Consider the following 27,216-nt stretch of genomic DNA (forward strand, 5'->3'; position numbering starts at 1 on the left):
ACAAACACACATACACAAAAAAAAAAAAAAAAAAAAAAAAAAAAAAAAAGGATTAAAAGGATTATGCACTTGGAAAGCAAAGTAAAAGAATTAAAGTCAGATTGTGTTAGCCATTCATTTACTGCCTTTTAGTAGGACAGATAAATGCCAATGATTATTAGGAGACCTCTTTAATTACTCAGTGGCTTCTGTCCAAGCACTAAACTTCTTCAGAACTGACTGAAATTTGTCCTCTAATATCACTTGCAGGAGAGTCAAAAGCTACTGTATTTTGCAAAAATGAGTCTGATAGTGATCTTAAGCCTCTGTAGTAAAAACAGGAAGAATGTGTGCAACAAATGAGAAAATCTGAATAGAAAAATAATAAAAAAGCAGAAAGACACCTCTGACAAAATTGCTTTTGTTCCATCCTAACCCATCCTTCACTGTAAATTCCAGGCTTTATCCTCTTGCTCCTAAGTTAATGAACCAGGGCACTATATTCAAAGGCAGCAAAATCTTAATAAGTCTCTAATAAATAGTTTTGTAATAAGAAACCAACAAGGCATATCATCATACAATTAACTAAGCATGAATGTCCCAAGTGGGGAAGTGTAGAAGACAACTCTTATGCTTCACCATCTCTTGTAATTTATTGCTTTAAGCTAGAAAGAATGCAAAAGAACAGCCTGACCTGCCCACCTCACCACCCAAACTATGAAGAATCATTAGGTTATTGCTGCTTCCCACAGAAGGCAGGGAGAGTTTAGGATCTCAAGATCAGAACTGCAGGGATGCAAAGATGAGAATAAGTCTATAGTACTCAGAGGTAGAGGGAAACAGAAAGTGACACTAAGCTCCATAGTTCAATTTGCTGAGGATATAATTTTCTCAGCAAGCTAGAATACAAGGGCAGGGGAGAAAGGGAGAGCTATCATAGAATATCCCAAGTCAGAAGGAACCTGCAAGGATCGTCAAGGACAACTCCCGGCTCCATACAGGGCAACCTAATTGTTAAACTCTATGTCTGAGAGGATTGTTCAAATGCTTCTACACTCCCAGTGTAGATTTAACACCAGCAGCATGATGCTGACTCCGTTTAATGAAACTACTCAAGGAAAAAAACAAACAAAACAAAAAAATAAGAAATACATTGGATGGAGACTTCCTCCAGAATAAAAATCTCTAACCTTATTTAGTCTGTTTTCACATTCATAAATAAATAAATAAATAATCTTTAGCTGAGAAAGGTATATGTAATACAAGAAGAGAAGAAAAACAAGCTTTTTTCAGAAGAGAAAACGAACAGAAGAAAAAAAAAAAAAAAAAAAAAAAAAAAAAAAAAAAAAAAACATCACCCCACTGCTACTTTTCCTCAAATTATTTGTATTAGAGACCTAAACGTTAAGTCTACGCCCCACCATTAGACTCAATGCCGGGTTCTGCTCTTGAGGCACTCTAGGTTTGTTCAGAAGGTTTCTCAGCGCCACCTTCCGGGGAAGCAATTTCATTATCAATTCCCTTAAATCGCCCAAAGGACAAAACCAGCATGAGCAGAGAGAGAAAGTTTTTCTGTGAAGAATAGCCTGAAAGAACTAGGTACATGTTACTAGTCGGGGCACGCTGGCTACCTGTTAAAGAATACAGCCACCTAAAAGTTAATTTAACCCAATTCAGAAAAAAAATTAATCTTTTCTGAATTGGGGCCCAAAGAGTTGTGGTGAATGGAGTCAAATCCAGTTGGAAGCTGGTCACTAGTGGCGTCCCCCAGGGCTCAGTACTGGGGCCAGTCCTCTTCAATATCTTTATCGATGATCTGGATGAGGGGATCGAGTGCGCCCTCAGTAAGTTTGCAGATGACACCAAGTTAGTTGTGTGTGTTGATCTGCTCAAGGGTAGGAAGGCTCTGCAGGAGGGTCTGGATAGGCTGGACCTATGGGCTGAGGTCAACTGTATGAAGTTCAACAAGGCCAAGTGCCGGGTCCTGCACCTGGGGCACAAAAACCCCAAGCAGGCTGGGAGATGAGAAAATCAATTCTCAAATTTTCAAAATGCAATTCATGTTTACTTCCCTCACCCATGTATTCCCAGTTTTGTACCTTTGTTTAGGATGAGCTGTTTCTTTGCTTTGTTTAATGACGTGTGCACTGTCACCTCAGGAAAATGCCTTTGACATTTTGGTGGAAGAAGGAGTGTTTAAGTGACAACTTCAAATCTGAGTAAAGGCAATAATTTGTGGGCAAGTTGCCTGACTTCTACATGACGCACTTCATGATTGCTCTAAGAGGCTGAGTCTTCCTTGTCAGAAGACAAAGGACGTAAGGTTGCTCGTGAAGAGTGCTTCATTAGCTTTCCTTGGAGGATGCTCAGAGTGAATATTGATAATGGCATTGTCATTGATAGTTCACTGAAGGAGAAGCATTTGTACAGAGCATCCAGCACCAACGGTGAGATCATGCATCAAATCAGACCTAATAACTGTCCGCAGTTTTGGAACGAAATGTTGCATGACTCAGATGAGGAGAGAGAATTCCTCTCTACCTACTTATTTATCTTGTAGGGAAGCACAGGGAAAGAGGCACATGAAATGTATTAGGTTAATTCTGTAGGAAAATTATTTTGTCACATCCGCACACTTCAGCGAAGTCCAGAGAAACAGGTTTTATAGTTCAGACACCAGCAGCATGAGTTCTGTAAGTCAATACTGGACCTCTCCATACACACAGGATAACAGAAGAACTTATATAGAAATGAGGTTTGTCTGAAGGTCCTCTGTCACCTCTTTCACCCTGTCTCTGGGCTCAAAGCAGAGCATTTGAACTTACATGGAGATTCTCAGGACCTTGTCTAACTGAGTTTTGAAGTTCTGTTCCATTTCATCCTTAGAGCTGGTCAAACCTGACTGGACACACTCCTGGGCAACCTGCTCTGACTTAGCATACTTCAAGCGGGATGATTAGTCTAGATGAACTGCAGAGGTGCCTTCTAACAGCAATCATTCTGTCATTCACAGAGTCTACAGCTTCTCTGGACAACCTGTTAACCATGCACATGTAAAGCATGCTTTCTTTGAATTAAATCTGCAGCAGAAATCCAGCTATTCTAATGTAACAGATATTGCTAATTTGAAGATAGTTCTAGGAGCCACAGAATTCATGACATAAAATTTTAATCTTCAACAGGAAATGTTAACAAAGAAAGAAGGACGCAGGTAACTTGTGCAACTTACAGTTATCACAATTAAAAATATCAAAACAATAGTGACATTAGTTAGATTTCATAGTATTTTGAAACAGATTTGAAAGCACAAATGTTTGATTAGAGATGCAGAAAATAAAATTATGGAACCTCTGTTACTAATCTGAACACACATCAGCTTTACAACTTAAGAAAATTCAAATAATATTCTTAATTTTTATTTTTTTAATGTTTCTAGATTGTTAGATATGATGCTCTGTAGAGAATGAAGATAAATTGTGTGAGTTCTTAGATATAAAAATGAAATTGTAAGTAGAGAAGACGAAATGTATCAGATAGATGGAAACAAGCTAAAGTTGTAAGATTAATACACTAAGCATGGTAGTAACTTCATAGCATTAAATAAAAGCAAAAGGCAAACAGGGAAAAAAAAAAAAAAAAGCTAGTACACAGAATAAAGTAATTACTTGGAAGTAAAGAAAACAGAAGATAAAGTGAAATGGAAAAGGGACACCCAGTCCAGCGAGGCACCTGCATTCAATACCAGCCAAAGCAGTCTACATGCATTCAAGCAAGTCTCCATGTGGAAGCTCTACTTTTTCTGTCAAGATGATTCCCTAAGGCAACCTTGGATAAGATCTTCTCAAATAACTAGATGTGAAATACTACAAGGAAACAAAATCAAACAAAAAAAAAAGCATCAAACAACCGAACGACCCACTACACTAACATTTTAATGTAAATTAGCTAGATACTTTAGCTTTCCTTTTTTGCTTCTTCTGGCAGAAGAATGCCAAACATAACACATCCATCCATTTCACAAAAGAAAAAAAAAAAAAGCATATTTCATATCAGATGCTTTGCGTCAAGCTTGCTAGGGCTCATAAATCAGCTGTCTTATAGCCCTGGTCATTTCAACCAACGTCTGACCCTTTTGTTAACTCATGATTTATAACTGGAAGTTACTTTTCTTTATGCCAGATATATAAACTTTACTGTGCTTGGTTTGATATAATATCCATTTTGTACACCAAGCTGTAAGACAGTAAATTTATTGTCCGTGAACTGTTACCTTGAAAAATTACATCAATGCAAAGTGGTTTCCATTTAGAATCAATGGGCAATAAATTCATTGGATTTTTTTTTTTATTATTTTTTTTTTTGGCGGGGGTGGGGGGGGAGTGGAGGAGGCATGATGATATTTATGAGGTCATGAGCAGCTATATAACGAGTAAAACTGGGAGCAGAGGCAATAGTGAGACAGGAGTTCATAGTTCCAGGGGTCGACAAAGACAAAATATATTCAACACAGCAACAATGCACAAGCTGGTATTCTGCTGTCTCATCATCATCAGCTTCTCCTGTCCTCTCTTTTCTCTCCCCACCATCAACACCAGTGAGATGTCTCATCAACTCTCAGGTAAGAGTCTTTTGATTTTAATGCTCATAAAACAGTGGATGGAGCATTGCAACCAGAAGAGAAGCATGTATGCCTTCAGAGGGGACCTTTATCTGTGCTGATCAGCTGGAGAAAAAGCAGGAATGACTTCAGAACACTGGCAGCACAAGTAATATCATTGGTGGGTGCTACTGTTGTAAAATGGGGAGGTTGGGGGCCCTATATATTTTTTCCTGCTGCTTTGAGACCCAAGAGATGATCTGTTTGCTGAATGTGAGTTGACAGATACAGCACCTATCTCTGAAGCAGCTTAGGTAGGCATTAGGTAATTTAAAGAAACTTGTCTCTCCACTTGCCACACTTTAAAATGAGCTGTGCTTAACTAAAGTGATGCTTAACTGAAGGTATATTTTAAAAGGGGGTAGCTTACTGCAGTCCTATATAGATCAAGAACAGGAAAGCCTGCTTTATGCTACAAAAATAGCAATGTATTTACTTGCACTAATGCAGACTCCATCCAGCCCAGTGAAAGAATTAAACTTTGCCGTTCAAATTTTGAAGTCATACCGTAGGTCAAGACTAAGATGTATCATTAAATTGCACACAGAGTCTGGAGGGTTACTATCATCAGACCCAACCAGTGCTGGACGACTTTGTGAAATGAGCTTGGTAAAAACAGGCAAATCAAAAACTAAATTCTTTCAGAAAGCCAACTACGAAAAAGCCATTGTAGAACCGCTTTGCAGGTGAAACAGCTGCTGTGTTGTTTTATTGTAGAATGGTTTGGGTTGGAAGGGACCTTAAAGATACATTTATAGGTTTGCTTTGTAAATCTTGGACTCATTGGGCTTATTTAATCTTACTTGCAAATACAAAAAATTGCTAGGCTTGGTAAAACAGCAACAGAACTCTATATTGAAGAGAGTTCTTTTTTTTTGTTTGTTTTTAAATCTCAAAGGAAAGTTGCTTGCCAACACTGCTCTGAATTAAAAAACAATATGGGGCTCGAGATATGAATTGGCTCAACATAGAACAGGGAATTTATAGTATTCATATTCAGTCTTAAACTGAAATCCCCACTGTGCTTTGCAGCTGTCTTTTTGTACATTTGACAAACTAACAACCTGGATGTCTAAGGTCTGCAAATATCTTCATAACAAGCTTTTGAACTGTTGGGGGGGTTATTTGCAACAGTTTGTTTTCTTGTATATTTCCTAGTGAGAAGTCTCACCCATCTGGGTGGGTAAAAGCAACTAAAACTCCATAGTACAATCCACAGTGTAATTAAAAATATATATATTAATAAACACAATTAGAGTTTCACAATACCTCCCTCTCATTGTCCACTATTTTGAATGTCTGCTATTCATTAGCAGAGATTAAATTTACTGTTCAGATTACAAAAACCTTGTGTTATCTCAAGTATAACACCACTAAGAGCTCCTGTTTGCAACCAGCTTTGGGGATACAGGCTGGTTAAAGAATTATAAATTCTCTATGCACATACAAGTCAATTCCATCAGGTATATTACTCTTCATGAACCAACAGGTTGGTGACCTGTATTGGTACGTACTTTGATTGAGAAAAATGGTAGAAATGTACCAAGAACTATTACCCCTGCCCTTCTCCCCATTTTATTGCATTTAATAGTTGGGAAATAGAGCAGGTTAATAAGAGTTGAAGAGGAAATGTTATCCTTATTCATAGATAAACCTACCGCAGGGACTAGTTGATACAGAAATGGATTGAAAAAAAAATAAAAAATAAATAAACCATACAAATCTGAAGTCCCTATAGCTGGTACCAGAAGGATTACTTTATTATTTCTCCAAGCAATGTGAGAGGCTGCTGTTAGTTTAAATTAAAAAAAAAAAAAAAAAATCTTAAAGAAAGATCTACCAGAGAAATGTCAATCTGAGATTAACATCAGGTGACTTTTGTCAAAGCTCTGAAAGGAAGAACTATTCCCTATTGTATTCATTAAATGAGGATGCATAATTCAAAATTTCAAGATAATTTGTTGGTGGAGCCAACATATCTGATCAGAAATCATCTGACACTGAATGAAACAGGGATTCAAAGCAAAATACCCTTACCATATGCCTGTCTCTGTCATCTTCTACTTGCAGCAGATGAAGATTCAAGATTAAACCTGGAGCGGCTGGGCAGCACTTCTCTGCTTCAGTTTCTGCAGGATCTCTTGAGTACACTGACTGAAGACAATAAAGCAGGTGAAGCTTTACCACTGCAATTTATGGCAGAGTGCCAATAGTTTGCGTATGCCAGTAGTGCCAATAGGATGCAAGCATTCACATATATTGCATCCTAGCTCCCAGGCAATTAATGGAAGTACTTCATTATGCATAAGCAACAGTCCCCTGTTGTTTAGTTAACTGAGACATTGGGGAAACCTGCTGAGCAGCCATGTTTGCAGCTTAGTAGTAGCTGGAAAAGCTTTCAAATTAGTTTAGCAAAACCATCGTATAGTAAAATCAGAGCAATGCTTGCAGAAAGTGCAGAATTAATACTCATAGAATATTTGGGGGTCCACAGATACAAGAAAGGCCTGCTGAAAAACATATTGCAGCTTGTACCTCGGATCCGGCAGGAATGATGGGCCACAGCAAGAACTGGTCGTGCTGCAACAAAAGGGTTTCCTTTCTGGTACTCTGAACATTCCAGTTCAAGCCTTCTGTCAGTTGTAGCATTATGGCACACATGAATTAATTGTGTATGTTCATTATTTCTAAATGACAAAACTTTTCATTTTGTCTCCCCTCTACCAGATCTTACCTCCAACAGCTATAACACAAGGGAAAACGTAAAAGAGGTAAGTAAATGACCATCTTCCACTAATGCAAGAAATTAAGACCCCATATTTTAAACTACACAGAGTTGTTATGAAGACATCATTTAAGATCCACAGACTTAATAAACAGCACAGACTAAAGTATGCCACAAAATTCTTGAAGCTAGAATCACTTGGCAGTCAGGTTTGCAGTGGAAAAAAGGAAAAGAACAATAAATAATAATAATAATAATAATAATAATAATAATAATAATAATAATAATAATAATAATAAAAGCTTTGTCAATAAAGGCCAAAAGGCCGATTTCCAGCTTTGGCAGGCCTACTTAGTACACCAACCAGTATAAGGCTGCATGTCACTTTTCACCCACTACAATATAGGCTACACAGTACATTCAGATTTGTTATAAGCTATTAGGTAGTTTGAGAACATCATTACTGTTTTCTTGCCTGCTGGCGAACATAGGCAGAAGACAGACATAAAGGCATAAAGGCAGAAGACGTGAACTATATTTACTGCATCACCTAAAATCTGAGGTGTACACTGGGCAGCCTCTCCTCTCCTTTTCCCCAGTCAGAACACACTGTGAGGTGATCAGATGGGGGCAGTGAAGAGCGTGCTTTCTCTCTGTTTACCACCCACTAGTAACCTAATGCTGTTTAACTTCAGATTTTCTACGGAAATCACCCACGAATTGCTTTGCTGGGCCGCCTGTTGACCAAGGACAGGAAACAGTACAAGAAACGTGGGAACCTTTCTGAATGCTTCTGGAAATACTGTGTGTAAAGAGGAAAACAAACTCTCTGAGTTTGGCTACGTAATTTATACATATGTCTGAAAACGTGTATATAGATTTGCCTGATTTAAAGTGAGAATGAAGGAAATTGAAGACAGCTCCTAACTTTAAACTCTATGCTACTTGGAAATTAATAAATTCTTGATGTTTTGCAAATATTCTGTGAGCAGCATGGTATTTTCTTAGAGTTCAGCACAATGGGATTAAAATAATGGTACAAAGCGACAAATATGCAACCCAAGAATTCCATTTTGGGTGGTCCTGTGTGAAGCCAGGAGTTGAATTCGATGATCTCTGTGAATACCTTCCAACTCAGGATATTCTGTGATTCCTTCGTATTCCTTGATCCCTGTATCAAGTACTAGCATACTTGATGTCAGTCCCAGGTACTTCCTGATAGCATCTAAAATGAATAAACCAAAAGAGTTAGGAATTGTCTCTGGGCAACATCAGCCTTTATGACATGCACTAACATTCTGAGCTGTGAAGTCCTACTTTGTTCAGCATATACTTTTCATAAACTTCACACTGCTTCACAGAAAGGTCAACTCTACAGTTCTTTCATGCACAATTCCAAATTGCATGTCACAAATTGTTGATGTTTTCTAACCTGTTGGGCATTTGGTATGTCATTAGAACTTGCTCCGGTGTGTGATCCATCATCACCCAGGCTGACTCACATTTGGATTTATGAGGTGTCTCTTTTTCTTTTGCTTCCTGATTCTTCTCTTCTTTGAAAGTTTTGGAAGAATCATTACTGGCAAAATACTTGCTGCTTTTCCCACTACCTGCTGAGAATTACCATGAAAAAAATGAACTCAGATGTGTCACAAATCCTAATAATTCAGCACAAGTAGTAAAGTTTGCTGGTGTTTTCTTTTGAGCTTTTTCTATAATGCTAACACAGGTCCTCGCAGATGACTGCTCTGGCAAGCGATTACTATTTACCGAGAATTCAAAGATAAAGTCTGTTCTATTAAACTGATTAGTATCTCCAAAGATTTACTCACTCTTCTCAAAATTAATTGGCTCAACTTCCCCTTTTCTGTTTCAATATAACCCTTTCTCCTTTTCAGTGTCCAGTGTCAGATCTTCCCTCTGCCTGTAGTGGGAGGCAGGCAGCAATGTGGCCTGGGCACGGGCCTGAAGGGTGCTGGCAGGAGCGTTTCCATCGCACCAGGGCCCACGGCACAGCCCCATGGAGTCAGTGTCAGGCCTCCAGCAAGGCACACAAAGGTGTTGTGGGTGGGATAAAGGAACCATTCAGTGACAAGACAGCTTGGCGGTGTGTGCAAATGCCTGCTCATCTTCTGAGACGCTGCGTTATTAATATTTTATATGTATCTGCACCTCCTTCCATAAAAACACTGGCTGCGCTCCCAATTTCTCAGTGTTATACCATGCAGAGGAAGCATTTTGCTGCTCGGTCTCTCTGGAAATCAATATTAGTGTGGTGTAGACACTCGCAAAGACCCCGAACCCCTTAACAAACAAGCACTCTCCACGGAGCAGCTCTGGCAAGGCGGCCGCTGCCCATCGCTGCGCAAGCACTTTTCCTTCCTCCTTTCCGCTGCATGGTGCATTGAGCAGCTGTGACATCCAGCGGCCAAACACAATACGGTGGGGTTTGGTGCAGAACCTCTCCTGCATAGCAAGAAAAACAGAGCCCCTTCACGTCTTCAAAGGGCTGTGCAAACATTAATCGTTAACCCTGCGCGGCTCAGTGGGGCAGATGAACGTGGTGATGCTAACAGCACAAGCGAGAAGGGGAAACATCACTCTCTCCATAAGCAATAATGAAGCACAGAAATCAGCTGGCGAGCTCTCCAGGGAGGGAATGAGCCCACCCTAAGGCCAGAGTGCAGGACCCTCAGCACCAGCTGTGGTGGGGCCATCAGGAAGCTGTAGCTCATTCGGCTTCTGATGGTAAGGCCACAGCTGAGGGCTGTGCTTGTCCTCCCCGGGGTGGGATGGCTGTGGTCAGAGGCTGGGGAGCTGTATGGAAGGGCACAGTAATGCTAGAGGTGGTCTGGGGATGTTTCATCAGAGCCTGGCTAAAGGAAATGGCTTTGGGGGGATTTTCTGAAGGTATAGGAAGCCTTTGTTGGTAGATGTGAAACATAGGGACAGCAGCATGGATGTGGATTTGGGTTATGCAATACAGGGGTGAAATCAGAGAAATGGGACTGTAATGAGGTGAGGAGCTGGGGCTCCCCCATGAAGCAGCACATGGATGTTGGCAAGCCTCTGTTCCAGGAGAAAATAAAGAAACAGACCAAGAGAGGGGTTTTCCACAGCTTCACATTAACAGGGAGGAAATGTGTGCACGAAGTCTCCAACAGGGGGTTAGTCACAGCGGTGAGTGTGTTTCAGGCTTGCTCAGCGTGCTGTTGGCACAGAGGCACACGTGGGAGGGCAGAGTGCATCTGCTGAGGGACTTGGAGCTGCGTGATCACTGCTGCCCAAACTGCTCCATGTGAGCAACAACTGATGCTTCCACCCCATGGGAGCTCATTTTTGGTGGGAGTTATGGCTGCAGCTACTCCATATGCCACAGGGTCTAGGATCCAGGAGGACAAGTTGTGTGTCTAGGTATGAGTTCGTCGCCTTAAGCTTCCTTTCCAGCCCATGCAGAGAAGCAGCCTTGATGTAGCTGCTGCGTTTTGTATGGGTATCGTTGAGATCACTCATGCAGGGATGCTCAGCAAGAGCAGGACCACGTGCACCGCAGGGGGCAGGAGTAGGAGCTGAAAGTGTTTCCCACGAGAACAAAGTTGATTTTTAGGGCAGGAAGACAACAAGGAGGAAATATAAAACCCTACTGTCTGTGCCGTACCTGTTCTGCGGCAAGAGAAGCCTGCTTGATAACCCTCTTGCTTTGCATAAGTCTTATTCACTCCTTAAGAAAACAAACGAGTCATTATTTGTTTCACCCCTGATTTTTGGTTTCTATTCTCAACCCCCCTAAATACCAAATGTAATTTCTGGATGGGTCACTGACCACTCGCCCTGCTAGCAATGTGTCCAAGTGAGGGGGTGAGGCCTGCTCGGCACGGAGGCACCGCGAGGCCCACGCGCCTCCACCAAGGGGGGTTACTTTGTGGTTTGGGCGAGCAGCGATGGCCACAGAGCTTGGCAATTAATATCCAGCTGCATTAAAAGCTTTTGCTTTCCCCTTGGATCACAGTAGCTGTTGGGAAAGGCACTCTTTGGTAGCAGCACCCTGCCTCGCGTGTTGGTCCACATCCAAATAAACCTCTACCACCACCTGGAAGTGGATGTGGTGGTTTTAAAGCAGGTTGGCATCTACAGTAGTTAAAAAGCAGTATGTATTTTCCCTGTTTCAGCCGTTCTATATGCTTTTTTGTTGTTGTTGTCATGGTTTTTGCACAGCAATGTTGTATTTTAAATATAATCTGTTCACAGCATTACGTGCCTGGCACACTCCTGTGCACTCGTGGGGGCTGATGATGGATCCACGCCACATTACACAGCTCCACACACCCCGGTGCCCACAGCATCCCCTCCCCAGACACGGGCAGTCAAACACTACCCGTGCCTTCAGCAGCTGTGACACTTCCTTGGGACTGCACAATGTCCAAGCACCCTTCCAGAGACCACCAGGTACACAAAACCATGCCTGAGGCCAGCTGGGGTTGGAGAATGTCTAAAGGCAGATGGTTTAGATCGTTTCCAGGATACTAACCAGTCTGCCTGTAAAACCCCAGGAGGAGACAGGAGAATTAGGAGAAGAGGAAGAAGCTATGAGCTTTGAGAAAGCCAGCAGGTCTGTCATCTCCAGTCATTTCATTATTCCCATGCCTAAAATTTGTGGTGTTCAATCACACAGAGGTCACAAGACAAAAGGGGGCTGAGAAGCTTGGAAAATCAGAGGAAGTTTTGATTGCCTGGAACAGGACATCCCACAAAGGCATGCAACAATTGTAATAGGTGCCCACAGACAGCGTTAGTCAGGCTCTGCCGTTACCTTTCCAAGGACCGTTCCTCAAAGCCACCACGACCTGCAGAGCCCACGGGGAGAAGTGGGAATGTCTCCTGCCTGTGACCTTCCCTGGAGCCCTCGCTGTGGTCAGAAGTGTCTGCCATGAAGCCACTTGTGCCCAGGACAGCTTTTCAGAGGAAACCCATGGAAATAAGGAAGCTGTGGAAAAGGCTGGCTTGCAAGACAGAGCAGAGGTGGGTGGTGCTCAGCCAGCGCCAGACACTTGCTCTTCAGCTGTGTTCTGGGGAAGGAAGAGAAATCCCTGCAGCCTTAAGGAAATGCATGCACAGAGCCAAAGCGCATGCCCTGAAAGGCAGCCTGCTCTGCCCCATGGTTTTTAGGTGTTTTAATGCCCTGGTGAACAAGTCCTGATCTGCAGAAGCTCTGCTTCCCTGGCATCCTTGGCAGTTTGAACCAGCAGCTTCACACTGCTCTTGCGTTATTGCAAGCAATGAAATGAGTTGCATGGAGCACCCTTTTAATTTTACCATAACTGCAAAGCACAGGGCATGAGCAGGCCTTGCAATGCAAGGTGGGTTTTGCTTTCTGCTGCTGGTTGGAGGTGCCCGTAAGTCAGAGCCGTGTCCGTGTTTTTTTTCTCCAGCTGCTCCATCAGCGTGGATCTCTGGGCTGTCAAACCGGATTACAGCTGCAGTGGCTTTATGCTTCCCGAAACTCTCTGTTCCCAGTGTCTGCCCCATTAGCCACATGCCCCTCTGCCAAAAATTATATTTGAGTATTTGATTAACTGGTAACAAGCCCAGACTCCCACAGGAACTCGTGCCAGCCAGATATCTCATAGCCTCAGGGATGCTCAACTTTTTCTTTAAAGAAAGAGAGGATGAGAAGACACATGAGTGAGCAGGGGCACTCTTCATACCAGCTCGCGCTTCTGTTTGATTCCGTGTGGCACAGCACAGCTTGAAAAAATCTGCTGACCCAGGGAAAGCTATACCAACACCTCAACGGTGCCAGGCCAGGGCTGCCTCCAGCTACTGCACGAAAGGGATGCCGTGCTAAGCTTGTTGCTTGCACACTGCTGGGGTCAATTTGCCTGCTTCGCACTGGTTTTGCATTTGGAGGGAAAACAGAGCCTGGCCATGGGATGAGTGGCAAAGCTGGGTCTTTTGGCAGGGCTTTGGGTGCACAGGAGGTGCTGGAGGGTTTGCTTTTCTGTGTGCCTAAGACTAATCACGACCTATATGTCTTTACTCCCAGAGAGCCCCCGCCATGCTTCACTGTCAGGCTCAGCTATTGCCATGCTGAATTTCCCTTGCTTTTAGGATTAGCATTCCCTATGCTCCGGCTCCATTACAAGGCTCAGCATGATTTCCGAGGTACTTTTACAAAGCCACTCAGGAGCTTTTTTGCAAGGATTTCTCCCCTCATGCAGCGAGCATGAGGCAGGATAAGGCCTCAGGGTGGTCAGGAGCAGCTGCCACGACCCCCAACACAAAGGCAATAACACAAGTTTGGGGGATCAGCACCCCAAAGAAACATTAAGCTATACAGCAAGTTTCACACCTCACCACAACGCAGCAGCCTAAATAATTATCAGTGAATAACCTGATGCTTTTGTCTGCAGATCATCCGTGGAGGGATTGGAGATTTTCAGGAGCTTGCATAGCCGCATCCATTTGAAAAAATAACGTTGTGGCCAGCTGCTTAGCTGATTTTATTTATTTATTTATTTATTTATTTATATTTTAGATGCAACGTGGTCTACATGCCTTGGGGCATCAGTTCCCTTGTGCAGAGCTGGGATGAAAAGCTTTTGTTCGGAGCTGGTGCCTGAGGAGTGGTACCGGCGGTATCAGTGCTGCTGCCGCCGCTTCCCCCCGGAAATCTGATGGGCGTTCACTTCAAAACCCAATAAAATTTTATTGTCCGTGTGACTGAGCGTACCCTAATAAAAATTCCCTTCTGCCCAGCCCTCCCCGTGTCCACCACGTGCTGCTTCTTGCTGCTTTTTTTTTTTCAACTTTTTTTTTTTTTTGCATTGTGCTGCTTCTGCTTTTTTTTTTTTTCTTTTTGGTGCTTTATTTTATTTTATTTAATTTTACATTTTGCTGGTTTTGTTTTTTTTTGCTGCTTTTTTTGCTTTTTGCTGCAAAGAGAGGGAAGGAATCCCTTTCCTTGCACGCCCAAGCAAGCAGAAAAGCCCCATGGCTGACCTGCAATGCTCTGCTACGGGAGGACACCAAAACCCCAGGGACTTGCCCCAAAACCCCCAAACCCCTGGGGCTCGCCCCGTTCCCCCCCCGTAGCCCCGCGTGGTTTGCTCCGCTCCTCCCCCCCCTTTTCCCCAGTGGTTCGCTCCGTGCGGCCCCGCCCCCCTCGCCGCGGGATTTTCCATCCGTCCGCGGCACGTAGCGCACGCGCCCGGCGCCGCCGCTGGCGCGAGGCGGTGCCAGCCAATGGGTGAGCGGCGCGGCGGTGCGGCGGCCAATAGGGAACGGGTGGGGGGCGAAGATGGCCAATAGGAGGCGAGGGGAGGGAGGAGCGGTCGTACGGAGGGTATATAAGCGGGCGGCGGAGCAACGGTTCCTTCCCAGTCAGCGGCGGAACGGAACGGGTGCGGGGTGAGCGCGGCGGCGGCGGCGCCTCACGGGACCCCTGCCCCCTTCAGAGGGTCCTCGGCTCCGCGGGGGCTCGGGTAGTGGGGCGGGGGCCTTGGGCAGGGTTTAACGTGGGTGTTTGTGTCGTTACGCAGCCGCTGGGCCGGGTTTGGGCGGCAGCGGGAGGTGTCTGTCAGCTTTGAGGGGTAAATGTTGGCGTTAGGCCCTCATAGGCCCTCAGTGCTGGTTGCTAGGTGCCTCCGTGGGGTTAAATCGTGGTTATATTGAGGGAGAGCGGGCGGGGGGCAGCACCTCGCGGCTCAGTGCGCATCTCTGGGAGTAAAGTGGGAGAAAAACCGTTTTTTTTAGGCGGCTGGCGTCGTGTGGGGCCGCAGGGGGGGCTGTGGGGGCCCCGCTGTGCCGTTACACGCTGCTGAGTCACCGGGAGCCTGGCAGGAAGCGGCGGAGTTGGTCATCCAAGCCCCGGGCGGAGGCGAGGCAGTGCGAGGCCTCCTCCATCTTGCTGGAGAAGGAGAGGGGAAAGTGGCGCAGCGCGCCCCGGGCTTGTTTCACACACCTCGCTGCCCTTGCTTCGTGCATTGAGGTAACCACCACGTGGAGCACCGAGGGGGAGAGCAGGAGGTGCCTCTGGTGGTCCCCACGTGCCTGTTTTTTAGGCGTGCTTCTCCAGTGTTAGGAGCTGATGCAGTGAAGTCAAGGTCTAAGGTTATTTTTCTCAGAGCAGTGATGGTGTGAGAATTGCAGTCCTACAGCATCTATGGAAACTGTGTGGTAGTTGGGTAATAAGACCTTTCAACTAACCAGGGTAGTTCTTTCTGGCCAAACTACTGCTGGTTTTTATTCTCCATTCCAATCCTCTTAATACCCTCTTCACTAAGAGTAATGAGGCTGCAGAATACCTCCTTTGAGTTCAGCTTTTGCATTGCTACTGCTGTATTTCCTGTGCGGAGCACAGCATCAGGTAGGAGTGGATTTCTTGGACCTGAGTTGATGGTGGAGGCAGTTCTCAGATTTGGGAGTGGTGCCTTGGGCTGTAGCTTAGCCTTGCAATAGCTAACAACGTGGGTGCCCTTGGGAAGGGCACGGAGCTGGTGTATGTGGCTCCTCACCCGAAAGGAGACACTGACCTTGCCAGCAGACTGTAGCACAAAACAAGGTTTGAGGCAGGACGTGCATAAAATGCCCCTCCAGTATTTGCTTGTGTTTGGCTTGCTCCATCACAAAGTACAAAGGTCTGGGGCAGGCAGTGCTACTGATGAGCTCTTTTCAAGCTTGTGTGCAGTTAGCATTTCCACAGCCAGATCTGTGCAGGGGCAGCTCTCGCTTTAGAGCTGAGCTCTCTGCAGAGAGGGAGGCAGAACACTCCTCGCTCAGCCTGTGAGGAGCTAAACACCCTCAGGTTTAGGAATAACACGGTGAGAAAACTGTTCCTTGAACACAGAAGGGAGGGGGCTTGCAAAATGAACCAAATGAAGTGTGAGGAATTTCTGGAAGGAGCGGTGAAATGCCTCCCCCTAAAGAAAAGGGAGGGACTGCTGGGGAGGTTGTTTGTCAAGGACACTCGGGTAGTGTCAGATGTGGGCTACAGATGGAAGCTCCAGCAGTGTGTGCTGCTGGAGTGACACCTGTGTAAAGGCAAGGAAGCATTACTGCATTGCACTAAGCCTTCCTAGTGAGCTGCCTCTGCCCTCAGAGTAGTGCAGCTCGCGTTCTGTGGCAAATCTGTGGCTCTGAAAAGGAAAGTAAGGCGTAAGTGCTAGCCTAAAAAGCTGTGAAAGCCCTCTTCAGATAAATGCAGGCTGCTCATATTGGGCATTGCTTGGAGCAAGTGCAGAGATGTCTATGTGGATGGGACTGATAACAGGAGTTGCAGGGATTTATTGCAGGCTTGTGTGTTCCCTGATTAAAGCAGCAGCAGCACGGAGGCCAGATTGAATTAGCTTGCTCTGCTTCTTGTGACAGTCATATCATCTGTCAGTGTGTGGGTCTTACAGTAAAGTAGACGATACCTAAAATACCTGAGCTGCCTTGCGTGATCCCCTGCTGAGAGGCAGGGCAGCTGGAAGGGACACTGAACCCAAGGGGGTGAACAAATGGCTGCCCATGCCTTTAACGCAGGGAGAGGACTTTGCTGCGCAGCAGGAATAAGGGTAGGAAGCTCTCTGCAAGCAGCAGGCTTTCTGAGAGCCTCTCATCGGAACTTCTCGGTAATGAGTGATTCGTGTCGTGACTGTTCCCGTATGCAGGGTTTCCACCCACACGGGCTTGCCAGAAGCCAGCTTCCAGATGGTTCTTCTGAGGCTGAGCTCGCTTCTCTGCAGATGAACTAGTTTGGTGCTAGCCCGTGGCTCACAGGCATTTGTCTTGACTTGATTTTTAAAATATAGCTGAGCTTACATAAGGCATTCCTTACTGCACTTTTATTAAGTAAAAAATATATAGGTGGGGGGGGGAGGGAGGGCGGTATTCATAGGACTGTAGTGATTTTTTTCTTCTCTTTAAGAGGAAAGGCTATTCCTGTAGATGTTCTTCTCAAGAAAGGGCATAACTTAGAGCCATGGCTCTAACGAAGCAGTCTGTTGCTATTTCAAGATAGGTTACATTCAGCTCTGAACAGCTGCTGTGCATACTAAGAGCTGTTGCCCTCGAGTCTTTTATCAAAAAGAATTCTTAACTAGCTGCAGAAATTTCCTGTATTGGGATTACTTGGCTGCTTTTATATGGTAAGTGGTGACATTCCTTTAAGACCCTGGAAACGAGGCTGCTTCTTTTTGATGGCTCTTCCTGCCCAGGTTGAGATTCCTGTCCTCCTGATGTGAGACTAATCAAGTATTAAAAGTTTTCTTATTTGATATGATGTGAAGTTTCTGAGCTGTTCTCATGACTGCAGATGATGCTGCACAATATAAACTAATATTGCACTTTTTCAGGTGTTCAAGATGTCCATTCTCAAGATCCATGCCCGTGAAATCTTTGATTCCCGTGGGAATCCCACTGTTGAGGTAGACCTCTACACCAACAAGGGTGAGTCCTTAGCTCTAAATTGTTTTGTTTTCTGTTTCAGATAGAACTGGAGAGGCAGTTTTACAGTGGAATGATTTTTAAGTGTGCTGCTTTTTGCAGTCTAAACTGTAGAAGTATTAATCCAAACAGTGCAACCTGCCTTCTTCCCCTTGACCTGAGCTCAAACTGGGATAGCACTGGCAAACTTGGGGTTAACAAGGCCTTGGTTCCTGTTCTTAAGCAGCTGCTAATGGACTTAGTTTTTCTGTGATGAAGAAACCCTGTATGACTGCACTTGAGGAAGTTTAATTTCTCAAGTGGTTGCTTTGTGTAATGAAACAGTCCTCGGCTGCAGAGCTGAATCCTGGGTAAGGGTTTCTTCTCTGCATAGGTAATCAGGCATGACTGAACAACTTGTCTAATTGGGTTTTCCCATATAACATCTTATATTTCTAATTATTGTAGGACTTTCCTTTGGTTTTTGTTAGTTGTTCATCCCATATCTGATGGGATCTGACAAAGGCATTGTACAAACACATACCAGTGTGGTTTGGTGGAATGAGCATACACAATAGCTGTAATACACTAACTAAATAGCTGATCTTTCTGCCTCAAAAGATTAATGCAGTCACTTAATGAGATTGCCCCCACTAAGCTCTTTGCTGTGTGGGATAAGGGAAAGGCTGGAGATTCAAGTTGGCATCTTGAACTGCAGGCAGCGTACCAATTTGTTCTTCAAGTTCAGCACCCTTGACTCTTTTTTTCTGTTTAAACAGGTCTGTTCAGAGCTGCTGTTCCCAGCGGTGCCTCAACTGGAATTTATGAAGCTCTGGAACTTCGTGACAATGACAAGACACGCTACATGGGGAAAGGTAAACCTGAAATTCCGTGCCTGGCTTCTTACAGTGGCTGTGTTGCTGCAGAGGGATATGCTAGTTAGATTGTATTAGAGATGTACAGACTACAGTAGGCAATAAAGAAGTCCATAAGGTGTGGCAATTAAACAGGAGGGATGAAGGTGAACAGTGAAATGGTAGTGCCCTACCCACGTGTAAGCTGCGTGGTGGTGGTAGAGGTGCAGCACGCTGCTGGATTTTCCAAGGGACACTGAGGAGAGGAACTGCCTCCAGCATTGCGTTGTACATCGTATGTGGGGCTCAGGCACGCCAGCTGGCTGATGCTGCCCTAGAACAGTGTGCTGAAACATGCTTTGTTGTTCCACTTCTCTGCTGCCCTGTATGTGGTGCATGTGAGAGTTCAGGAATAGAGTGCTTCTTAGGGTGTCCTAAGAGCATCTGAACTACCTGTTCCAGAAGGCTTGGTGATGCTGCAGCTAGTCACAAGATCTCTGTAGCCCAGATTTGTCCAAGAACTGTTAAGTGCATCTGCTGTGGCACTGTACCTCCTCAGGTCACAGCATGTTAAGTCCTGAGCTTGTGAGGTTTATGCCAGCTACTGACCACTGGTAACATGCAACTACACTAGTAGCAGTCAATGAAATGTTTTCATTTCAGGCTGCGTTGTAGCCAAAGGCACTTGATCTTTGTCTTTCATTGCAGATAGTCCTAATACGTAAGTTTGTGTTAGGGGCATACTGTCTTAATTGTCTGTGGACTGATTCTAAGTCCTGAAAGGCAACTTGGCAGTAGTCCTGAAGACTGGCTTGGAAACAAGCATGGAAGAAAATGAATAGCCGCATATAAGATGCCATTAACTAATAAACGCCCTAGTAGCAATTCTTAAAACTATTCGGGGAGCTTGGACAGTAGGTCCAAGAGCTTTTTAACTTGCTGCTGCAAAACCACTGGTGGTGCTTTCCAAGTATGTGCAATCAATTCACCTTTCAGCTGAGAGAAGCAATCTTGTCAGTACTCCAAACTTCTGTCAGACAGATGAAAAGAAGCTGAAATATTTTGTCTATTGAGAAAGTGGTCAGAGTGGATAGCTGCTGAACTGAACTTGCAGAGCCATGTCTGGGAAAATTCATGGTGGTTACTACTTCAATACAAAATAAACCTCAGATTACTCAATATCTCAAAGAACAGAAGATTTTAGGCTATCCACTTGGGGCACTTTCTCTTGAGAAGAGTAAAAGTGTACTTACCTCTGTGTGCTAAACGTGTTTGTGCTTAGACCTGCAAAGTCTGATCCTGTAGACAGTTAACCAGACAGTAGTCTAAGCTTCTGCAACAGGCTGTTACAGCTGAAGGTTTTTATCACCCAGCAAATAACATGAGTCACAAAAAAAAATCACCAAATGGGGTGAGTTGCAGATAGCTGGAAGGTCTTCAGTAATTTAAATCTGCTGACTTAGACTATTTGAAAGGCAATTAATGTGGTTCAGGGTGCACTTAATTAGCATTCAGCAGGTTCTGAAGCCTGGGTCTTGAGAGATGTTTAAAAGCTCTGCAGGGATGACAGCATTCCTGAGGCTAATGGTGTAGCTGGCTAATGATGGCCTCTGATGGGGAAGAAGCAAGTTCTTAGTGCAGCTCCTGGTTAACCCAGTGGTGGGCCACACATTAAAAAGAAGGGTGCTGTGTTCACATGCTTTTCCCTATGAGAGGCAACATTCAGATTGAATGCATGCATCCAGGTACAGGGGCAGTGCATAGGTTTTTTGCACTATACTGAGTGTAAAACATACCCTAAGGTGATGCTTTAATAGTGTTACAGAATGACAGCATAGTGAAATGCCAGAGCTGCTGCATGCTTAACTAGCAGGGAAACCTTTTTATTTCCCCCTACTCATCCATTGTATGAGCAGATAGGAGTAGAATATCCTAAAACCTTTATTTATTCAGCCACTAAAGGTTTGGGTCCACAATTCTGCACCATGAAACCAGGGTGGAAAGAACAAACACAGCCTGGCTGGCTGCTGCACAATTTTCTCTACCCTTTGAACCCTTCCGTTTCTGGTCTACAGCTCACTATCAGACACTTGCTAACCCGCAGGTCTGTTGCCCTACTTGTGTCCTTCTCTTTTCCTTGCATGACTGATTTTGTCGTTGGCTGTGAGCCTTCATCTCTTCCTTGATTTCTCTTGTCCGTTTCGCTTCTGTCAGGTGTATCCAGAGCTGTTAAATATGTTAACGAGTTCCTGGCGACAGCACTGTGTACACAGGTAATGGATGTGCTTTCAGTGCAACCTTGTCACTTGGACAAGGTTCTCCAGTGCATGGTCTTGCAAACTAACATTGCAGCAGGCATTCCTAGATGATATTATTTCATGCAACTTCCACTCAGTTGGGACAGCGTCTGTAAGTGTTCAGATCTAGCAGTAAGCTCAGGTTGGATTGGGGTTTGAATAGCATGAGGTGGTACTTCTTAGATTTTGTTGTTACTGAGCTCATCTACTAATGCCTGCGTAACAAGTGTGGTTGACCAGTGTCTGATTTGCTTGTTCCTTCCAGGTGTCTCAAAAGCTGTTGAGCACATCAATAAAACAATTGCACCCGCACTGATTAGCAAGGTAGGAATGATCTGTCTTCTGCTAACATCAGCTAATGCCAGTCCAGTGCATCCTAGCTGATGGGTGTCTCTAGAGACAGTTACAAGAACTGCGTTACGTGGGGGTTGCTAGCCTGTGTACTGGAGTGCATGAGAACAAACTGACTTACAGTAATTGCTTCCCTTAATGACTGCGTATCTAACACTTAATCAAAACAGTCCCCAGCAGCCTAGTGTTGCTGTGTGCAACAACACTTAAGCACCTGGGAACATCAGTGGAGTGCAGCTAAGATGCAAGCTGCCTTACCCTTTAAAAGGATAGCTGAATGGGGGGGGGGACGACTGTTTTTTTCCAGGCTGGTGAATCTGGGGGGAATTTAGGGGAATATTAGGTAAGTTGGTTTGAGTGAGATTCCTCTGCCCTTTGTGGGCACTGAGCACTAGAAAGGATGGGGCAAGACAGTGATAATACCTAAAGTAAAGGCACATTCTTAGCTATGATTGCAAACGTGTGCTGAATTATAAATGGGTTTGTGATCTGAGCATGCTGGTTCACTTTAAGCTTGAAGTGAAGGAGCAGAGGGCGTAAATGGGAGCTTTCTTCAATGTTAGGCTGAGAGCAGTGTAACCCTCCCCGTAGTCATGGAGGTAAAGGACATGGCAGCCTTACAGCTCTGTCCGAATGTCTTCTGTCTGAAGAACAAAACAAGCTTTTGGTGTGCCCAACTTCTGTCAGCCTTGGGGAAGGGACCAGGAAATACTGCTGTTTGATAATGGCCTGAAGTAGTCAGCTCTGCTGTTGGGTAGTTGCACTGAAACAAATTCCTGGTGCCCACCAGTGAAATAAAGATGTAGTGGGTAGGTGAGAGTTGTTAGAGCCATGTGGGTCATCAATGTTTTGCTTCTCTCTCTGCAGAATGTCAATGTAGTGGAGCAAGACAAGATTGACAAACTGATGCTGGACATGGATGGATCAGAGAACAAATGTAAGTGGGCTCTGTGTTGTGGTAGGCATGAAGAGATAAAGGTTGTTCTTGCAGAAGTCTTGTTTACCTTATCAGAAACACTGTGTACTGCAAACAGTGTGCAGTGCACGGCTTAGGTTGTGCACTTACATAACTGAGACCATAATAGCGCTGGTACTGCTGAATCTCCAGGAAAATTCAGCATTTCTGTAAACAACTTATTCCTATTTCAGCTAAATTTGGTGCCAACGCCATCTTGGGTGTATCTCTGGCTGTATGCAAAGCTGGTGCTGCTGAGAAGGGTGTCCCCTTGTACCGTCACATTGCTGACCTTGCTGGAAACCCAGAAGTCATCCTGCCTGTTCCCGTAAGTCTCCTGATACAGCTAACTAAAGGCTTGATCTGACCAGGTGCTTCCCAATGTCTCCTGGTTTTGGATCAAGCTTTCTTGATAGTGGAGTGTCTCTTGCTGTTGTCCACCTACACTGAAACACTCAAACTTCTCTTTCTGGTTACTCCAAGGCTTTCAACGTGATCAACGGTGGCTCCCATGCTGGCAATAAGCTGGCTATGCAGGAGTTCATGATCCTCCCTGTGGGTGCTGACAGTTTCAAGGAGGCAATGCGCATTGGTGCAGAGGTTTATCACAATCTAAAGAATGTCATCAAGGAGAAGTATGGGAAGGATGCAACCAACGTGGGTGATGAGGGTGGCTTCGCCCCCAACATCCTTGAGAATAAAGAAGGTAAAATAAGCCTAGTGGGGTGGGAGGTATATCTGATCACCTGTTCATTTGCTCTGCTTCTGTCCTGGCAAGCTTTCTAAGATCGTATTGTGATGCGGTGCAGTGTAGGACCACAGAGCTACTCTCCTGGAAATGAGTTCATGCAGCTTGACAGGATAGCTTTCACTTCAGTGCCTCATCAGTACTTTGCTTCCGTACCACTCTGAGGGAATTTTACCACCTTCCAGTTAAAGGGGTGGTCTGGACACGTCTGTATGCATCATGGGCTTCCTAGAAGTCAGCGGTCAAAGTTCAGTGGACTTTTCTGCTGACAAAGGAGAAAAACAGTTTGAACTGTGCCTGCTGATGTGTGGTAGTGCATGTGGGCCAACTTGGGACATGGAGGCATTTCCTGCCTCCACATCCCGACAGTTCTGTTGAGAAGTCTGCAGGGGGAGAGTGGCACAGTCTGTCTTGTGGAAAGTGAAATGCTGGTTCCTACAAAAATGATCTGTACTCAGAAGGGCTGTTTTCTGGCCTTTTTGTGCAGAAATGGAGCTGTAGTAAGTCAATACAGTGCAAAACTCAAGTTGCTTGCATCCATAAAAGCAGCTAGTTAGAGTATTGTTGAAGTTGGCCTCTGAACTGTAGTTGCCTTTTCTGATACTGAGGCCAATATCATTTTCTGATAATGAGCCAGCAGTGGAAATACACATGTTCCCTGCATCCCACGGTTAAATGCAGATTTTGGTAGGTCTGTACCCCAGACATCAACGAAGATGACCTTGGATGACTATTACAGTCCCAGGAATCTGTGTTGCTGGTAGCAGCTGCTCTTGCAGTTTGTACAGCATGAGCATCTTTTAAAAAAAACACTTGATGTGAGCTTCCTACTGTAAATAGCCTGGCTGACCTGGCTGGTTGGCTTGCAGTCAAGGATGCTCGAGGGAGTCTTTCTGGCTGTGAGCATACCGAGTTGCCTTGCTTGGACTCTGCCAAACAGGGTGGTGTAGTGGGTAATATCCCAAGACTCCTGAGTAGTTAAATTCCCTCTTTAAATAAATGTGCAAGAGAAAACAGGTGGATACAAAGAGGGTGCCCCGTGCAGTAGCAGGTTGTATCTCATTGCATGTCAGGATTTGGGTGCTCACTTCTGTCATGGCCAGCACCTGATCTGGAGCTGAAAGGGATTCAGGTGTGGTCATTTTCCTGCCTATGTTCATAAAGCATCAAGAAGTTGTAGTATCACCTTGTCTTAAGCTTGCTGGAAGACTGTAGTCATGCCTGAAGAGATGACAAATGCCATAGTGCTGTCTCAGGGGATTACAATCTAAAAGCAGTATTGAAGTAGTGGCCTGTTCCTATTAGTGCAGAAGCTGGAGAGTTAAATGTTTTGTGTGGCCTTTGGGCTTTCCATAGAGGGTAACGGAGATTCCTGGCCAAGTGAATATACTGTTCTTGGCAAGGGAATAGCTTTGTGTTGAGGTGTTCAGAACTCACCAGTGCCTAACTGTTCCAGCCCTGGAGCTGCTGAAGACTGCCATCGGTAAGGCTGGCTACTCTGACAAGGTTGTCATTGGCATGGATGTGGCTGCCTCAGAGTTCTACCGCGATGGAAAGTATGACCTGGACTTCAAATCCCCCGATGATCCTAGCAGATACATTTCTCCTGACCAGCTGGCTGACCTGTACAAGGGCTTTGTGAAGAACTACCCAGGTAAGTCATGCAGCCTCCCTTGTCTGCAGAACACACGCAGAATAAACTAGCTTTCTAGGAGCTGCAGCAATGTTCTTGGGGGTAGATAATGCTTATTTGAAAGCAGGGTTAGAAATGTGCTGCAGGCCTTACCTTCCATGGTGATAATTTGTTAAATCTCCTTGTCCTCCTCCAGTGGTGTCCATCGAGGACCCATTTGACCAGGATGACTGGGGTGCCTGGAAGAAGTTTACTGGCAGCGTTGGCATCCAAGTGGTTGGTGACGATCTGACTGTGACCAACCCGAAGCGTATTGCCAAGGCTGTGGAGGAGAAAGCCTGCAACTGCCTCCTCCTCAAGGTCAACCAGATCGGATCTGTGACAGAGTCCTTACAAGCGTAAGTTGTTCTCCCTTCTTAGCCATGTCACGGCAGATCCTCTAGTGCACAAGAGGGGGACTGTATAATTGAGGGGGATGAACACAGAGAACAGTGCAGTAGAAATCTGTTGGTTGGACATTTGTGAGGGGGCTAGAAGCTAACTCATAGAGGTTATTGGCAAGCAAACCTGTACCTACATGGCCTTATAGTTATATAGGTACATCGAACACTGCCTAAGCATGCGTAAAAGCAGCTTTTTATCACTGTTTTCACGTGATCCTAGTGCTGACATACCAAAGGGCAGTTCTGTCTAGCCAGAGCAGAGAATACCTGGCACTTGGCAGCATCATTAGAGCGAAGGTCGCTATGCAAATAGGGTGGTGTGACGCTTTGCCTGTCTCTCTTCCAGCTGCAAGCTTGCCCAGTCCAACGGCTGGGGCGTGATGGTGAGTCACCGCTCCGGAGAAACAGAAGATACCTTCATTGCTGACCTCGTGGTCGGGCTCTGCACTGGTCAGGTTGGTATCTGTACCTGCTGTAGTTTGCTTCCTTGTTTGATTAAACAATATGGTGATGAAGCCATGGTGCATAGCAGGTGGGGTCTGCTGTGACTTAAGGTGTGAAGACTTCCTGCTCCTATGTACAGGAAGCTGATTGCTGATCTGCCTAATGGGAGAGTGATATGGGAGCACGTTATCTTGTGTAAACTCACCTTTAGCCAACAATTAAAAATCTGAGAGACCTGGGTGTGTCAGGATTTGATACAGAAGCTGTTCCTATGTGAACATTCCTTATTGCTCCTGAGCACTATCATGTTTAAGCGTATGGGTATTCAAAGCCTGGCGCTGAAATGAAGCTTGTAATTGTGCTTATTACTCTGAATAAAGTAGTTTTATAATTGCATTTGTGGCCTTACTTTTGCTCTAGTTCCTGACCAACCTTCTGATTTCCCTTCCAGATCAAAACTGGTGCCCCCTGCCGATCTGAGCGCCTAGCCAAGTACAACCAGCTGCTGAGGTGAGATTCAGAATGGGAAAAGGAATAATGGCTAAGCCTGATTTTTAAGGAAAAAAAAAAAAAAAGGATGCTCTACTGATGCATTCTGAGCACAGCTTGCTCTTCTGCATCTCCAGAACTGTGTAGCTTAAGGACAAACTGATGCTTTTGGGCTGGTGCCCTGCTTGCAGAGCTTGGCAGTGTGATGTATGATGAGTTGAATGGGTTGTGATCATAATGGAGACAGAAAAGGAGAGCCTCACACAGTGTTTAGTGACGTTATCTCTGTGAAGTTGTCCTTCTGACTGCATGATGCAGTTGCCTTGGGCAAGCATTTCCAATGTTTGAGCAGTTAGGTAAGATGAGGGTTACTGACCAGGGCAGCTAAAGGTGTGATTACTCAAGCTGCTTGGGGGAGCTGACTGGTGACCCCGCTGGTACCATCAGTGCCTCTTAGATCAGGTGGCTTAGTGTAAGGTCAATGGCTGTGCTAATGCAGTTCTGCTCACTCAGCATTTTCTTTCCTTGTCTTCAGGATTGAAGAGGAGCTTGGCAGCAAGGCCCGCTTTGCTGGAAGAAACTTCAGGAACCCCCGTATCAACTAAGCTGCGTGGATCAGACACCCCCGTTCTGGTTTATAGCACTAGTCACCTACTTAGATCACAATTACTTGTATTAGAAAGATGAGGGCAGCTGAAGGAAAAAGACCAGTTTGCAGGTCCTCTCCCTCCCTAGATGACTCCTTCACCTAGTGTTTCCACCAGCTCTGATCTGTTACTTGTAACGATCTGCTTTTGTAGAACAATCCCAGCGAGGTTTTGTGTTAAACATGCTCCGGAACCGTGACCCGTTGACACTGGGCATAAGCAATTCCCTTCTCTGCCTGTCTGGTCTTTGATGTTTGGAGCTGTTTGACTTGCAGGACAGCAAGAGGTACCTACAAACAGATAGTAGTGTTTTTACATGTGATAAATAAAAAGCATCAAACAACCCAACGAAGTGTGGCTTTGAGTGGTTTGGGGGAGGGTGAAGAAGAGGGATACCTGTCTGCATAAGTGTGTCCTGTTTGAAGCTGCAGAATGGGAGTTGGACTACTTGTCAGTGTGGTTTGGGGGTGGACTTAAATTGCTTTGTGACAAATACACAAATAATTAGCTGTAAGTATGTGCCCGCAATCAGTAAGTGGCCTTCAAGAATGTTTTTTGTTGTGTGAAAGTGGTATGAGACACAGGTTTTG

At 44.9% G+C, this 27,216-nt stretch overlaps 2 protein-coding genes and 1 long non-coding RNA gene across 6 annotated transcripts; 2 read left to right on the forward strand and 1 right to left on the reverse strand.

Moving 5' to 3' along the window:
* Window positions 1-3,703: 3,703 nt before the first annotated feature.
* LOC139999257 (uncharacterized) lies at window positions 3,704-12,307 on the reverse strand. The gene is made up of 3 exons (XR_011804601.1): window positions 12,172-12,307; window positions 6,674-6,790; window positions 3,704-3,842 (listed from the first exon to the last, which is right to left on the reverse strand). It is a non-coding gene; the product is annotated as an uncharacterized lncRNA (long non-coding RNA).
* Window positions 3,837-8,339, forward strand: UTS2 (urotensin 2). Of its 2 annotated transcripts, XM_005024238.6 has the most exons (4): window positions 3,837-4,597; window positions 6,707-6,808; window positions 7,364-7,407; window positions 8,057-8,339. In XM_005024238.6, exons 1-4 carry the CDS (start codon window positions 4,267-4,269, stop codon window positions 8,171-8,173), a joined length of 594 nt encoding a protein of 197 aa, XP_005024295.3. In that variant the 5' UTR covers window positions 3,837-4,266; the 3' UTR covers window positions 8,174-8,339. The 2 variants fall into 2 exon arrangements, 1 of the variants encoding a protein (XP_005024295.3); XR_011804600.1 differs by lacking the exon at window positions 3,837-4,597 and having other exon boundaries at window positions 6,676-7,210; window positions 7,260-7,407; window positions 8,057-8,158.
* Window positions 12,308-14,666: 2,359 nt separating the features above from the next.
* ENO1 (enolase 1) lies at window positions 14,667-26,974 on the forward strand. Of its 3 annotated transcripts, NM_001310404.1 has the most exon segments (14): window positions 14,751-14,768; window positions 17,696-17,789; window positions 18,545-18,640; window positions 21,182-21,240; window positions 22,135-22,204; window positions 22,417-22,550; window positions 22,706-22,770; window positions 22,773-22,781; window positions 22,783-22,928; window positions 24,427-24,624; window positions 24,800-25,001; window positions 25,393-25,501; window positions 25,942-26,000; window positions 26,515-26,967. In NM_001310404.1, coding segments are annotated over 13 exon segments (1,302 nt in total). In that variant the 5' UTR covers window positions 14,751-14,768; window positions 17,696-17,704; the 3' UTR covers window positions 26,585-26,967.
* Window positions 26,975-27,216: the final 242 nt, after the last annotated feature.

The sequence above is a fragment of the Anas platyrhynchos genome, chromosome 22, assembly GCF_047663525.1.
Source record: "Anas platyrhynchos isolate ZD024472 breed Pekin duck chromosome 22, IASCAAS_PekinDuck_T2T, whole genome shotgun sequence".
Lineage (NCBI taxonomy): Eukaryota > Metazoa > Chordata > Aves > Anseriformes > Anatidae > Anas > Anas platyrhynchos.